The sequence below is a fragment of the Trachypithecus francoisi genome, unplaced genomic scaffold (genome assembly GCF_009764315.1).
Source record: "Trachypithecus francoisi isolate TF-2019V2 unplaced genomic scaffold, Tfra_2.0 Lachesis_group8, whole genome shotgun sequence".
Classification (NCBI taxonomy): domain Eukaryota; kingdom Metazoa; phylum Chordata; class Mammalia; order Primates; family Cercopithecidae; genus Trachypithecus; species Trachypithecus francoisi.
Window position 1 is genome coordinate 95,150,551 of NW_022681473.1, and position 15,262 is coordinate 95,165,812.

General features: G+C 37.1%; 2 protein-coding genes across 2 annotated transcripts in view; one reads left to right on the forward strand and one right to left on the reverse strand.

Moving 5' to 3' along the window:
- The window catches only part of CASP5 (caspase 5), a 74,530-nt gene that overhangs the window by 18,936 nt on the left and 40,332 nt on the right, over positions 1 to 15,262 (reverse strand). Inside the window, 2 exon segments of the mRNA XM_033205347.1 lie at positions 3,846 to 4,097; positions 5,563 to 5,812. Of these exon segments, the coding sequence (XP_033061238.1) occupies positions 3,846 to 4,097; positions 5,563 to 5,641 (331 nt within the window). The 5' untranslated portion in view covers positions 5,642 to 5,812.
- LOC117080356 (E3 ubiquitin-protein ligase RNF6-like) lies at positions 282 to 3,453 on the forward strand. The gene is given in 1 exon segment (XM_033205345.1): positions 282 to 3,453. A coding segment is annotated over 1 exon segment (2,106 nt). The 5' UTR covers positions 282 to 296; the 3' UTR covers positions 2,403 to 3,453.

Below are 15,262 nucleotides of genomic sequence, written 5' to 3' on the forward strand. Positions count from 1 at the left end.
TCATTTTGTGATGCCAGTGAAACACTGGAGCAGAATTGTTGAATATGCCACTAGAGCTAAATGAGTCTGGAGCTCAGATGAGAGAGTTATGAGAGCTAATATCTTGGAAGTTGTTGGCATGTGGTGCCTGGCATTACAATGTTTCTAGCTGTAGACAGTCTAGTGAGAAAGTACGAAAATTGGCTTCCCTGTGGGAATCTAGGTCGCTAAGGGAAGCGTTACTTGAGGCTCGTTTGGGAAGAGATGGGCCACTCTCAAAAAAGGCACAAACAATTGAAGGATGGATACCATGGCATATGTTAAAAGCATGTTGAAAGGAAAATAAGAAAGCCAGGAATCTCAGGACGAATCAGTCTAGATCTAGATCAGATGGTGGCAGTGAAGAAACCTTATCTCAAGACCATAATCATCATGAAAATGAGAGAAGATGGCAGCAAGAGCGTCTCCACAGAGAAGAGGCCTATTATCAGTTTATTAATGACCTCAATGATGAAGATTATCGGCTTATGAGAGACCATAACCTTTTAGGCACCCCTGGAGAAATAACATCAGAAGAACTGCAACAGCGGTTAGATGGCGTCAAGGAACAGCTAGCATCTCAGCCTGACTTGAGAAATGGAACGAATTACAGAGACTCAAAAGTCCCTAGAGAAAGTTCACATGAAGATTCTCTTCTAGAATGGTTGAATACCTTTCGGCGCACAGGAAATGCAACTCGAAGTGGACAAAATGGGAACCAAACTTGGAGAGCTGTGAGTCGAACAAACCCGAACAGTGGAGAATTTCGGTTTAGTTTGGAAATCCACATAAATCATGAAAATAGAGGATTTGAAATTCATGGAGAAGATTATACAGACATTCCACTTTCAGATAGGAACAGAGCTCATACTGCAAATAGGCAACAAAGGTCCACTAGTCCTGTGGCTAGGCGAACAAGAAGCCAAACCTCAGTGAATTTCAGTGGTAGTAGTTCCAACATTCCAAGGACTAGGCTTGCTTCAAGGGGGCAAAATCCAGCTGAAGGATCTTTCTCAACACCGGGAAGGTTAAGAACTGGAACTGGGGGAGCAGCTGGCATTCCTCGAACTAACGCCTCACACACTAATAGCAGTAGTCACACAAACCAATCAGGTGGTAGTGAACTCAGGCAAAGGGAGGGGCAACGGTTTGGAGCAGCACATGTTTGGGAAAATGGGGCTAGAAGTAATGTTACAGTGAGGAATACAAACCAAAGATTAGAGCCAATAAGATTACGATCTACTTTCAGTAGTCGAAGCCGTTCACCAATTCAGAGACAGAGTGGCACTGTTTATCATAGTTCCCAAAGGGAAAGTAGACCAGTACAGCAAACCACCAGAAGATCTGTTAGAAGGAGAGGTAGAACTCGAGTCTTTTTAGAGCCAGATAGAGAACGAGAACGCAGAGGTACTGCATATACCCCATTCTCTAATTCAAGGCTTGTGTCAAGAATAACAGTAGAAGAAGGAGAAGAATCCAGCAGATCCTCAACTGCTGTACGACGACATCCAACAATCACACTGGACCTTCAAGTGAGAAGGATCCGTCCTGGAGAAAATAGAGATCGGGATAGTATTGCAAATAGAACTCCATCCAGAGTAGGGCTAGCAGAAAATACAGTCACTATTGAAAGCAATAGTGGGGGCTTTCGCCGAACCATTTCTCGTTTAGAGCGGTCAGGTATTCGAACCTATGTTAGTACCATAACAGTTCCTCTTCGTAGGATTTCTGAGAATGAGCTTGTTGAGCCATCATCAGTGGCTCTTCGGTCAATTTTAAGGCAGATCATGACTGGGTTTGGAGAACTGAGTTCTCTAATGGAGGCTGAATCTGAGTCAGAGCTTCAGAGAAATGGCCAGCATTTACCAGAGATGCACTCAGAACTAAGTAACTTAGGTACAGTTAACAACAGGAGCCAGCACAGGGAAGGTTCCTCTCAAGGCAGGCAGGCCCAAGGAGTCAGCACTGAAAGGCATGGTGAAAACGAGACCACCCAGCCTCATACTGGAAACAGTGACAATAGGGGTGGCAGGCAGTTGCGAAATTCAAACAATTTAGTTGAAACTGGAACACTACCTATTCTTCGCCTTGCTCACTTTTTTTTACTAAATGAAGGTGATGATGATGATCGAATACGTGGTTTAACCAAAGAGCAGATTGACAATCTTTCCACCCGGCACTATGAGCATAACAGTATTGATAGTGAACTAGGTAAAATCTGTAGTGTTTGTATCAGTGACTACGTAACTGGAAACAAGCTCAGGCGATTACCTTGCATGCATGAATTTCACATTCACTGTATTGACCGATGGCTCTCAGAGAATTGCACTTGTCCGATCTGTCGGCAGCCTGTTTTAGGGTCCAACATAGCAAACAATGGGTAAAGTGGGATTTACTCAAATATTGTTTTTTAGTAGAACTGAATGTTCAAGTATTGTTTTGCTGAGTTATTTGTGATAAGCTAACCAGGATGAAAAATAACAGATTATATATAGTTTGAACTATTTTTTGTGTGCTTTTTTAAACTTAAAAAGAAATTTATATAAAATTTAAAATACAAATGTTAAATTATCCAGAAATACAGAATAGTTAATATTGCTAGAACCAAATAACCTCTAAAATGTTTTATTTTTGGTAATTTTGTCATGCTAAGCACTTTTGTATCTGCGCAATTCAGTAGGTTAAGAATGAATCTTTTTTTCTTAATAGTATAGCAGACTTTAGTTTCAAGTTTCATAGGCTTAGTACTTATGTCTAGACATTTGTGTCTAAATAAGCTTTTCATTAACTTTTTATTTTAAGGACAGTATCTTTTCATGAAAGAGTATTTGGCTGAATGTTTGCTTTATGTGTTACTTGAAATGTTAAATTTAATATGCAGCATACCATAGGTGTATATATAGGTATGTAATTTTAAGGTTAAAGTATTCAGTCTACAAGTTTGGTTCTTATTTAAGCTTTTGGGCTAATACTGCATATGGCACAATGTTTAATATTGGCAAGATCATCTCAGAGAAAGGAGATTCAGATATAATTTTAAAATAGAGATAATTTACTGACGCGTCTCTGACAATCTAACTTATTAGACAGCAAGCAATATATAATACTGAAAAAGTATTCAGAAATGGAAAATTTAGATCCATATAGGTTATTTAACTTGTGTTCAGCCTTTTTGTAACTTTTTTGAAAGTGCAAACAATTCTTTGGATTATTAAATAAGGTATAGAATATGCATGGTTTCTCAAATCTAGTTTTAAAATCTTAAAAAAAGTCTATAAAGACTCAGATGAATAGATGCTACGTTAAGTTTACTTGGAGGCTAAAAATCTCCAATGAAAACAAAACAAAAACCTTTAAGAGAATGTAGAGTTTATATAAACACAAAGTACGCATTGAAGATCTGTTTCTACCAATAAACATTAAAACAAAAAAAAAGAAAGAAAGAAAGTACGAAAATTGTCCACATTTCACAGGTGGTTAAGACTGATGACTAGGGAGAATGGAAGGTTAAGAAACTTGCCTGAAGCTGCATAGTTCACATGTGACAGAATCTAAGTTTAGGTTTAAGTATCTCCTACTAAAAAATCTCCCCTATTAACTATTTCTGTGCACAGTCTAAACACAAGGACACAGATTTTTGGCTAATTGGAAATTTGTTTCCATTCCATAAAAGACAAGGTGGTCTCTAACAGGGCGATGACATGTTTACTGAAAATGAGAGTTTAGAAATGAAAGTGTAGGAGGATCACAGATAACACTGCATGGGCCTTGGAGTTGAATATATTCTGGAAAATTTAACATACTTATTGTGTTAGATGCAGCCTTACGTTTTATACTGGTGATCCTGTGGTCCATATTGAGAAGGGTTTGGGTAAACCTTTGATGAGCCACGCGATTCTTTCGCATAGAGTCTACCAAGATCAGGGCCTTGTCTTCAATTTTGGCATCGTAATATTTTTTCTTTTCCTCTTCCTTCAATGTCAGAACATTGTGTTTTGCCAAATAATTAAAAACACCATGAAGCATATCTTTGCCCAGGTATTCCAACACCTTAAGTGTTTCTTTTTTGCGATTGTCTTCTGTCAGAAAGAGAAAGACTCCTTTAACTATGGGCACAGCTTAAAGAGTTCTGCCCTCACCTAAGACATAACTCTGTAATATGAAACTCTTCTGAAAATACATTCTATTTTACCATGTCCCCAACGAATAACACACCCTTATTTTTGCACCTGTAGAGTTCTCTCACTCATCAAATTCATACCAGACTGTACTTAGCAATTCATTTCCTCTTAACTTTGTTTTTATAGCTTTTCTTCTCCCTTCTGTGGCATTGGGCATAATGCTAACTTCCTGGTCACCTGCTGTTTTCATATTTCTCTTTCTCTTGTTCCCAGTTCATGATGATGTTGATTTACCTGAAAGGCACACTCCCAGGACAGTCCATGCTCTTGTCTAGACTGTAAATACTACTAAACTATACAATCTTACCTCTTTGTTGTATTTAGTTTCCTTGGGGAAAACACTATACCTTTTAATTTGTATTTTTAGCACACATCCTATACCCACATCTTTGTGCTCATTAACATCTTTGTGCTCAAAACGCTTAATAGTACTTAGCATGCTTGCTGAATACATGACTTAATGAACAAATGGATGACTGCATCTACAGTCCTAATTTTTTAGCATCTTTTCCTCAACCAAAATTTGAAATTGAAAATAATAGGACAACCAATCTAGCATGGTGAATTTATGTGACATCAGGTTAATCACTACACCTTAGCTTAATTTGAAATTTTGTTGGAAAATACAGATATCAGTGATAAATTGTTGTGCCTGTCCCTCTACTAATTACTGCCAGTCATTGGTAAAGCAACCAGTTGCATTCTGGTGGGAGAAATTTGATATATATTAGTTTCTTTTACTAAAATGGAAAGGGGTTAAAGTTGGAAAAAATTAGTTTAGAAGAAAAAGTGTTTAATTCTTAGGTAAAAATTAGTTTAATAAAGCCAATGAAGCACTGGAGCAGAATTGCTGAAAATGCATCTAGAGCTAAATGAGTCTGGAGCTCAGAGGAGAGTTCTGGATGACAGCTAACATCTTGGGAGTTGCTGGCATGTTGATGCCTACCAGCACAATGTTTCTAACCTTCCACAGTCTTGTGAGAAAGTACTGAAATTGTCCTCATTTCATAGGTAGTAAGACTGATGATTTGGGAGCAAGAGAAGTTAAGATACATGCAGAAAGCCACATAGATTATTAATGACAGAATCTAGGTTTAGGTTTGAGTATGTCTTACTACAATCCTCTACTATTAATTATTTCCATGCACAGTCTGAACCCAAGGACTCAGCCTTCTAGCCAATTGGAAACTGGATCCCACCCCACAAAAGACAAGGTAGTCTCTGAAAGAAAAATTATAGGTTTAGTGAAAATGATAGTTTCATAAAGGAAGTATAGGGGGATCACAGAAGTCACTGCATGGGTCTTAGAATTGAATAAATTCTAAAACATTGAAGATATCCATTGTAAAATATCCAGTCTTACTTTTTACACTGGTCGACTTTTGATTCGTAGTAGGTAGGGTCTGCACAGACGTTTGTCCAGCCGCGTTGTTCTTTAGCATGTGGTTTGTCACGAGAGGACTGTCTTCAATTTTGGCATCATGATATTTTTTCTTTTCCTCTTCCTTCAATTTGGGAAATCTTTTTTTCACCAAGTTACCTGATGTACTCCGAAGGACACATTTCAACAGAGCTTCTAAATTCTTATGGCGTTTTTTTTTTGCAGCTGTTTTCTGTCAAGAATATAAAGACTCCTTCAAATATGGGCATAGCTTAAAGAGTTTTGCCCTTGCTTTAGACAAAACTCTGTATGTGAAACACCCTTGAAAATACCTTCTGTCTTACCATGTCTTCAACAAATACTCACTATTTCTTTGTACCTGTAGCATTCTCTGGCCCATCAAATTCCTACCAGGCTGTGTTTAACAATTCATTGCCATTTAAGTTTGGTTTTTATAGCTTGTCCTTTTCCTTTCTGCGGCATTGGGCCTAAGGCTAATTTCCTGATCATCCACTGTATTCAGATTTCTCTTTCTCTTGCTCAAAGCTCATGATGATCTACCTGAAATGTGTGCATCCAGGACAGTCCTTTCTCTTGTCTAGATTGTATATTATTCCTACTAGACTGTAGGATCTTTCCTTTTCTCTGTATTTAGCTTCCTTGGTGAAATAACTATATCTTTGATTTTGCATTTTTTAACACACAAGCTATACCCAATAGTGCTAATTAAGAATTTTCTGCTCAAAATGCTTAAAAGTACTTAATCTGCTTGCTGAATACATAAGTAAACATCCAACTTAATCATTCAGCGGGTAAATGCATCTAGATACCTAATTCTTTAGCGTCTTTTTTCAAACCAAAATTTAGAGTTGAAAATATTTAACAAATATTATGGCAGATTAATATGACACTGAGTTAGTGTATTACTCCTTGGCATAATTCAAATTTTTACCAGGAAATATATATATATACATACACACACACACACACACACACACACACACACACACACTTATATATGTATGATATATACATATATATCAAAGTAATAAATCATTTATTTCAATACAAGAGATATGATTTAAGCAGATTGTATGTGGAAAAGCCAGATATCTCCTCTCTTCTCAGTTAACTCTAAGAAGATTGTTATGTAGTTCATCTAGATATAAGGATAGCTTTCACACAAAATACATTTTCTAAAGAAAACATGTCAGGACGTTGAACAAAATTTTGGCCCAGAAGCACCAGACTCATTTTCCAGGTTATCTTGAGTTCATATGTCAATAATGAACCAACCATTATTAGAAAGACATACGAAAGTTACAAAATAGGAGAAAAAGTTACCTAATAGCATATAATAAATGTAACATCTCCTATGTATTTTTGTGATTGAAAATGAATTCATATAAAGCAATGACAATCATCATTATCATTATATCATATGAGTAATTATCACCATTAATAGTATCAGTAATTATCATTATTAAAATGATTTCATAAATCAGTAATTATCATTATTAGACTCATAAATCAGAAATTATCATTATTATGCTGAAACAATAAATCAGTAATTATCATTATTATTATTATATCACATCAGTAATTATCATTGTTATTTCTAAATCTCTCTTCTAAGTACCTTACAAATAGTAGTATACTGGACTCTCACAATAGACCAGTAGAATATGTATTATTTTATCAATTTTATAAATCATTTAAATAATAGGTTGCCCTAAATCACATGAATTAGGGTTCAAATCCTACTTTTACACGACATTCCATAGAGTTAACCATGACAGGCTTTCAGTAATAATAGTTAATATATGTTGAACTCCCGTGAGGTCAAGTGCTTTACTGAAATTTCACAAAAACCCCATGCAAAATGTATATTAACCTCTTTTATATGGAAAAGGAAACATATACAGATAAGTTACTTAAGAAATTGAGTGTAATCTTGTGGAAAGAAAACAAAGTATATAGTAACTCCGGAGTAGGAACAGAAGTACAAGTTTTCAGAATCCAGAGCCCCAACTCTTAAGTCATCAAACTACATTACATGACAGTTGATGAAGAGCTTCTTAAGAGAACACAGATAAGATGCTTAAGGAATTCAGAAAAGATGAGAAAATTCCAGGAGGAGAGTTTACAGAGGCTTCTTAGAAGACAAGACAAAAACGTTGGTTTTAAATGCTAGGTAGGTGTCGGAACAGAGAATGTGAAGATTTGCAAAGAGTATGCAGGTTAGTTTATGGAATGTCTTGTCTGAGTTCTGAAGTTCTGTTTAACTTATTTCCATGCTTAGTAAACTAATATAGTATTGACTGAATGAATATGTAGAGAAATATGATAAGCAATTAACCTAAAGAGGTTTACAACACAATAAATGCCACATATGACAAACACACAGCTAGCATCATACTCAGTGGTGAAAAGATAAAAACTTTTCTTCAAAGATTAGAAAGAGGACAAATGTACACATTTTCACCACTTCTATTCTAGAAATCCTAACCAGAAGAATTAACAGAAAGAATTTAAAGACATCAAAATAGGAGAGGAAGAAGTTAATGTGTCCTGTTTATGAATGACATGATCTTACATATATTAAGAAAACCCTAAATGCTCCACCAAAAATCTGTTAGAACTAATACACAAATGCAGTAAGGTTGAAGGATACAAAAACAACATGCAAAAATTAGTATCATTTTTATAATAACAACAAACTAAAAAATTTGATAATAAAAACCTCATTTATAATGGCTATAAAAAAATTTCATGAAATAATAAGGAATAAATGTAACCAAAAAGTTAAAGACGTATATACTCATAACTATAAAACATTGCCAGAAGAAACTGAATGAGATTCACAAAAATGGAAAAATACCCTGTGTTCATGAATTGGAAAATATTATTATGTCTATACTACCCAAGAAATCTATGAATTCAATACAATTCCTATTAAACCTCCAAAGGCATTTTTTACAGAAATAGAAAAATCATCCTTAAAATTTATATGGAATTATGAAAAAATTCAAATAGCTAAAGCATTCTTGAGTAAAGAACAAAACTGGAGGCAGCACACAACCTGACTTTAAAACACAGTGCAAAGCTATAATAATCAAACATAGTACTGGCATATAAACAAACACAGAGAGCAATGGAATAGAACAAAAAGGCCAGAAATAAACCCAGTTATTTACAGTAAATTTATTTTTGACAAAGTTTCAAGAACACACAATAGGCTAAGGACATTTTCTTCAATAAATGATGTTGGGAAAATTAAATATCCAAGAGCAGAAGAATGAAATTGGGCCCTTATCTGTCATCACATACAAAAATCAACTCAAAATGGATTAGACACATAAGCCTAATAATTGAAACTATGAAATTACTACACAAAAACATGGGAAAGCTTAATGACATTGGTATAGACAATGATTTTTGGATGTAACACCAAAAACATGGGAAAAGAAAGCAAAATTAAGATATGAGATTACATCACACTAAAAAGCTTTTGCAAAGCCAAGGAAACAACAGTGTGAAGAGACAACCAACAGAATAGGAGTAAATATTTGAATCCATATATCTGATAAGATATTAATATTCAAAATATATAAGAAACACAATTCAATAGGAAGAAAATAAATATTACAAAATGAGCCAAGGACCAAAATAGACATTTTTCAAATGAAGATGCATAAATGGACAACAGGTATATACAAAATGCTCAACATCTCTGATCATCAGGGAGATTAATACCACAATGAGATATTGCCTCACACCTGCTAGAATGATTACAATCGATATTATATATATAAAAAAAAGATAACAAGTGTTGGAAATGACGTAGAGAAAAAGGAACTCTAGTACACTGTTGGTGAAAATATAAATTAGTACAGTCATAATGAAAAACAGTAGGAAGCTCCTCAAAAAGTTAAAAATTAAAATGAATTAAAAATGTTAAAACTGATGTAGCAATCCAAATATTTAGTATGTATTTTAAACATTAAGTATGTTGAAAAGACATATACACTTCCATTGTAATTGCAGCATTATTCACAATAGGCAAGATATAAAATCAACCTAAGTATCTGTAGATGGATGAATGGATGGAGAAAATATCGTAATGCAACAGTATTCAGCTTTAGAGAAACGAAAGAAATCCTGTCATTTGTGACAACATTGATGAACGTGGATATTATTATATTAAATAAAATAAGCCAAGATGGGCACCAAAAAACAAATACTATATGATCTCACTGATGTGTAGACTCTAAAAAAGTTAAACTCATAAAAGCAGAAGGTAGAATGGTGGTGATTAGGAGAAGACAGGAAGTTTGGGGAGATGTTGATCAAAGGAAACAACATTTCAATTAGATAAGAGAAATAAGTTTAAGAAATCTATTGCACTGCATAGTGACTATAGTTAGTGATGTATTCTTGAAAATTGTTTGACAGTGTAAATTTTAAGTGCTGTGATAACAAAAAAAGATAAGCATATGAGGTAATGCATATGTTATTTAGCTCTTTAGGGATTCTACAATATATATTTCAAACATCATTTTGTACATAAGTATATAAAATATTTATTTTCCAATTAAATAAATAAAATAATTTTCATAAAAAACAATTCAAGACGTTTGACTTGAGATCCTCTTTTCATAATCTATAAATTCTCATAACATCAATTATAAGTTTAAAATAATAAATAAATTACTCAAATTTATAGATCAGCCCAGATGTGGATCCCGTATGGAAACCCATATGTCCAACAATGAGACATCACTTAAAATTATCCACAACCTCATTCAATTGAACTTTTAAAATTGAACTGCTAATTTTCTTCTATTTCCATCCTTCATTTTCTCCTCCATATAGTAAAAAATAATACCTAACTTCCAAGTGCAGGAAGGCAGCAAAACGTTATGATATTAAACTTCTTCTGCCTTCTTTATGTCTTATTCCCCAACTCAGTTCACACTGCATTGATTTTATTTACTAAACATTTTCAGAATCTGACCACTACTCTTAATTCTAATTGTTCATTACTTCTATTCAGGCCAACACCCTTTCTTTCTTAATCACACCAAGAACCTTATAAACCTTCTTTTTGTCCCTTCTATTCTATTATTCACAATGAAGAGTGTTCCAATATCTAGATTTGGCCATGAAACCTCTCAGCTTATTCTAACCTAGGCCTTCTCCTTCAGCCTCATCTTCTGATACTGTCCCCACCTTGCTCATTACAATTAAAATATTCTGCTCCTCTTTTAATGTCTGGTCCAGTCTCCTACCTTCTCCTTGCTTCCTATTCTCCTATGCTTTCTGTTTATTCTCCAAGTCTAAGACCAAATGACATTTTTTTTTTCAGGCAATCCTCTGATTCTCTGAGGGGAGACAATGTCAGAGGTACATGTCCCTAGGGCACCTTGTTTCTCTTTAGGGTAGCATACTTTTCTACCTTTGTGATTTCCAGCCTAATTCTCAGCATCCACCATTAGATTTTATGCTCTGTGAGGGCAGGTGACCATAAGCTAGGCCTGCACTACTTCTGGCATTCAAGGGAAGTCTAATAATTATCGACTGAATCACTAGTTGAGTGAATGTAGAAACAAATGAATAAATTTTAGGTATGGTCCAACTCTTGAAGAATATTTAATAAAAAGTAAGTAAGTTTGATTTAATAGACAATAAGCACGCACTGGAAGTTTCAAGCAGAAGAAATGCATATTCATTCTGGAAAATTTAGTGAGCAAAAGTTTGTTAAAAATACTCCACTAGTGGTGAGAGTACCATTTTGAGGAAATATTCTTACACGTTCAAGCTTACAGTCAAGTGGAAAGATAGATACGCAAATAAGTAAAATGAAAAATATTGTAAGAGTTTAAATAATGAGCAGATGCTCAAAAAAAAGCATGAGCACATTGTGTCTCAGGTAGAAGATAGCTGTCCAGAGAAGGGAGGGCTTGGCACAGAGACCTGAAAGACTAGGAGGAATTTGCCCCTTGGACAAGTGAGGGCTGGTCTCCTAACAGAGAGCAGTGTGGGAAGAAACACAAAGATTTCAGGGTGTCTAAAGTAATCAGGAAGCTGGGAGAGCTGGGCTTTAGAAAGTATTGAAGTATGCAGCCAGGACTGAAGTGGGCATGATCAGAGATACGGCCCCCATCTGAAGATGTTTGTTTGCAGAAAATTGACACAATGTTAGAGTGTCGAGTTTAAGAGTCAGGCCAGCCTAGAGTCACTGTTCTCAAGAGACATTAGACCAAAAGAAAATTTCATAGCCCTTTTCTAGACATCTTCCTCAACTATAAAATGGCAATAATAGCACAGACTTAACTGACTTTTGTAAACATTCAGTCAGAGAGAGTGCATGAGATACCTATCACACAGGATTATTTTTAAAAAACAGTTTTTATTATTTTTTGTTATCTTAATAATCACTGAATTGAAGTTGCAGTGATAACAAAAACGAATGGAATAATTTAGAGGCCAAATTCATCGAGAGCAGTTTTGGTCCTGGGCAAAGTGATGTGATGTTCTTACACATTTTACATAGGGTACTGTTTTTCACTAGTTTTAGTTAACAAAGACCAACTACATATGGTTATTTATAATTATTGACCCACTTAGCTTGTTTTTGATTAGCACCCTTCAATTTCTCCTATCTATTATTTAATGATTCTCCTGACTCCAGGCTATGACCAGTAAAGTCAGCCTGCCCGGTCCAAGAGGTAGCCATGGCTATGAATTTGACTTACTCCTCCCTGGCCAACTGCTTTTTAATATCATCAAATACACAAAAAAATTTTAAAAGCGAGCAATTCCTGCATTTTAGGAGTTTCAGTTAAATGTTATGAGGTGAGATGTAAACCTTGGAGATAATTAAGCTACGGGAGAATCAAAGGAAGAAAGAAACTCAACAGCAAGGAAGTACAAGTGAAGTAAAATACAGTCAATATTTGTTTTTTTTTCTTATGAACTTAAAAATCGTGCCTCAGAGTGATTACTGGAAAAATGAATAAGTATATTTTGAAAGACAGAAACACCTATCTGAAAGCTTAGATATTTTTTAAAAGGCAATAGGGAGTCAATGTATGCTGCTGAGTAAGAAAATTACATTAATAGATCCCTAGCATAGGAGAGGTGAGATTTAACTGACACCAACTGTGCTAATAATGCTAACCTGCAGAAGAACCTATGCCAGGCTAGCTTCATAAGAATTGTCAGCAGATCTTTAAAGGTTAATAAATGTCTATAGACTGTAAAGATTGAGCTATTCAGGGTTGGGAAGGCGGTGGTAATCTGATTTTTAAATGTGACTACAGATTATTCATATATGTTATAAGGTTTAGAAAACACCGATCTATTCCAGTTTCTTCCTTTTTCCAATGAGGAGAATGAAGCCAAAGAAGCAACATGACCTGCTGGAATAGTATCTGCTTAAGTAGCCCAAGACTCCAACTCATAGGCTTTTTCAGCTTCTGTGTGTAAGCCAATTGGCCTGAAATTAGTGTACAGTATGGACTGAAGGGTTAAGTTTTTGGGAGTGGGAAGCCAGTTAAAAGTCTATGATAGCAACCTAAGAAATATTACGTTATAATAGTTAGTACCATAACTACACAGAAACGTGGAGAAAATGTAATCACATTAAACAGACCAATAACGTAATTCAAGATAAGAGATGACTACACGTTAAGAACACAGAGGCTCTCAGATCTGATTATGGGGAGAAGGTTCCTAGTCTGGAGGATTAATTTGGAATCAAAAGGAAGCAGAGAAGATTTCAGAGCGCATTTAGAAATTTCTGGAGTTTTCTCACACAAATAATTTACTGTCTTCCCTTACCCTCTCTTTGATTAACAGAAGCTGGAGGAAAGGAATTAGTTTTTTTTCTGGCTTGAAAACATCTAGAGAACATCTTCTTCAGTGTCTCTAACACAGCGTCTCATGATTCAAACTACATACCACCAATAAGAGAAAGATTCAGTATGCACACTATTGTTGATTTTCCTTTTGGTATTTCTGCCTGTCACACAGCAACAAATCAAGGTTTTTCTAAGACCTGAGTCCCCAGCTGCTAGTCAGAAAAGGACCCCAGACTCACCAGCCATAGCTAACAGCCTCTGTCTCTTCGTAGAGCACTGGAAAGTGACTCGGACTCAGAATTAAAAGACACCAGGTATTTCCTTATTGCAGGGAGTGGGAACATATGATCACTGATTTGTTTTTCTAAGACCACCAGAGCGGGCACAAAAGAACCAGCGAGTAGGCAAGTGTAGGAGCAAAACTGCAAGTTTATTTTGGTCACCTAAGGTGTGGGGAAGAGGTCTGTCGGCCTCCGGCAAAGAAGGCCGACAGAGTCCCCCCGTGGGGCTCTCGGAGGGAGTTCCTGCAGTCCTGACATCCCGACAGGAGTGGAGGACTGAGGAAGGCCGCGCGTGGCGTGGCGTCCCTCCAGAGCGGCTTTTCTAGGAGTGGGGGGGGCAATAGGCGGGGCACGGGCGTGTCAGGGGCGTTCCGCAGGTGCGACCAGGTAAATCTTGGTCTCTTCGGATTGACATCACCTGGCGCATGCCTAGTTGGTCTGCACCTTCCCGGGTCGCTGGCTGCATTTTCGGCGCGCGGGAAAAGCTGGGGGCGGGGGGATGAAGAACCCGGAAGTGCACCATCTTGCCTCCCTTCGCCCAAACAGTCCAACCTTTTATTGGTAATAGTGATAAAGGGGCGCTGTGGTCTGTCTGGCTACTTCCTGCTGTTAAGGGGCGCTGTTAAGGTCGGGGCCCATGGTTGGCATTTGGACGTACGGATGAAGAATAAAATAAGGCACAGTATTAGTATAGGAATGAGGAATGGAAGCATTTGTTGGAATAGGGGCAAAACCCAGAAGGAAGGTCCCAGCAAGGTTGAGGAGTATGAGATAGTTAAGAAAATTTAGTAAGTTTGAGGCAAGTAGGGGAAAGCCAAACTGATTTCCACTGATTGCTTTCGGTAGGGGCCCTTTTTAGCTGGGAATGAGGAACAAGTGCGCAGAGTAGTTGTTGGCCAGGCAGCAATTAAGGAGTGGAGTTTTTGTGGAGTGGATGGCTTTCCGCTTACTCCTACTACAGAGATATTGGATGGAAGGCTAGGTCCAGAGAAGGACGGCAAAACAGAATAGGTAGCCTCGCTGTTGATTAAAAAATTGATTGTCTTACCCACTACCAGGAGAGTTACCCGCGGCTCTGCGAGGGTGATGGGGGTCCCCGAGTCTCGGCACCTTCAGTTGTAGTTGTCGTCCAGATGTAGGAGCTGGAAGGAGCTCCCAGGATCCTGGGAAAGGGGGTCATGTGGAGACGCAGCACCTGTTCTCAGGGTGGGGCAATCAGACTTCCAGTGTCCTCCCTGCTGGCAAGCAGGGCAGGGGGCTGCTGGTGGACAAGGGTTAGGACATTCACTGGCCCAATGTCCTGACGCCTTGCACTTATAGCAAGGCTGCGTTGGGGCTCGGGGACCTTGCGGACACCTGTTGGCATAGTGTCCTGCCTTGCCGCACTTACAGCAGGCTCCTTTCGTAGCCTTGGAGTCTGCGGAGTGTGTACTCTCTGGCCTGGGGTTACGACTGGGCTGTAAAGCCGCTGCTAGGAGCTGTAACTTCTGTTTGAGGCGAGCCTGCCGTCTCCTCTCTGGAGTTATAGACCTTAAA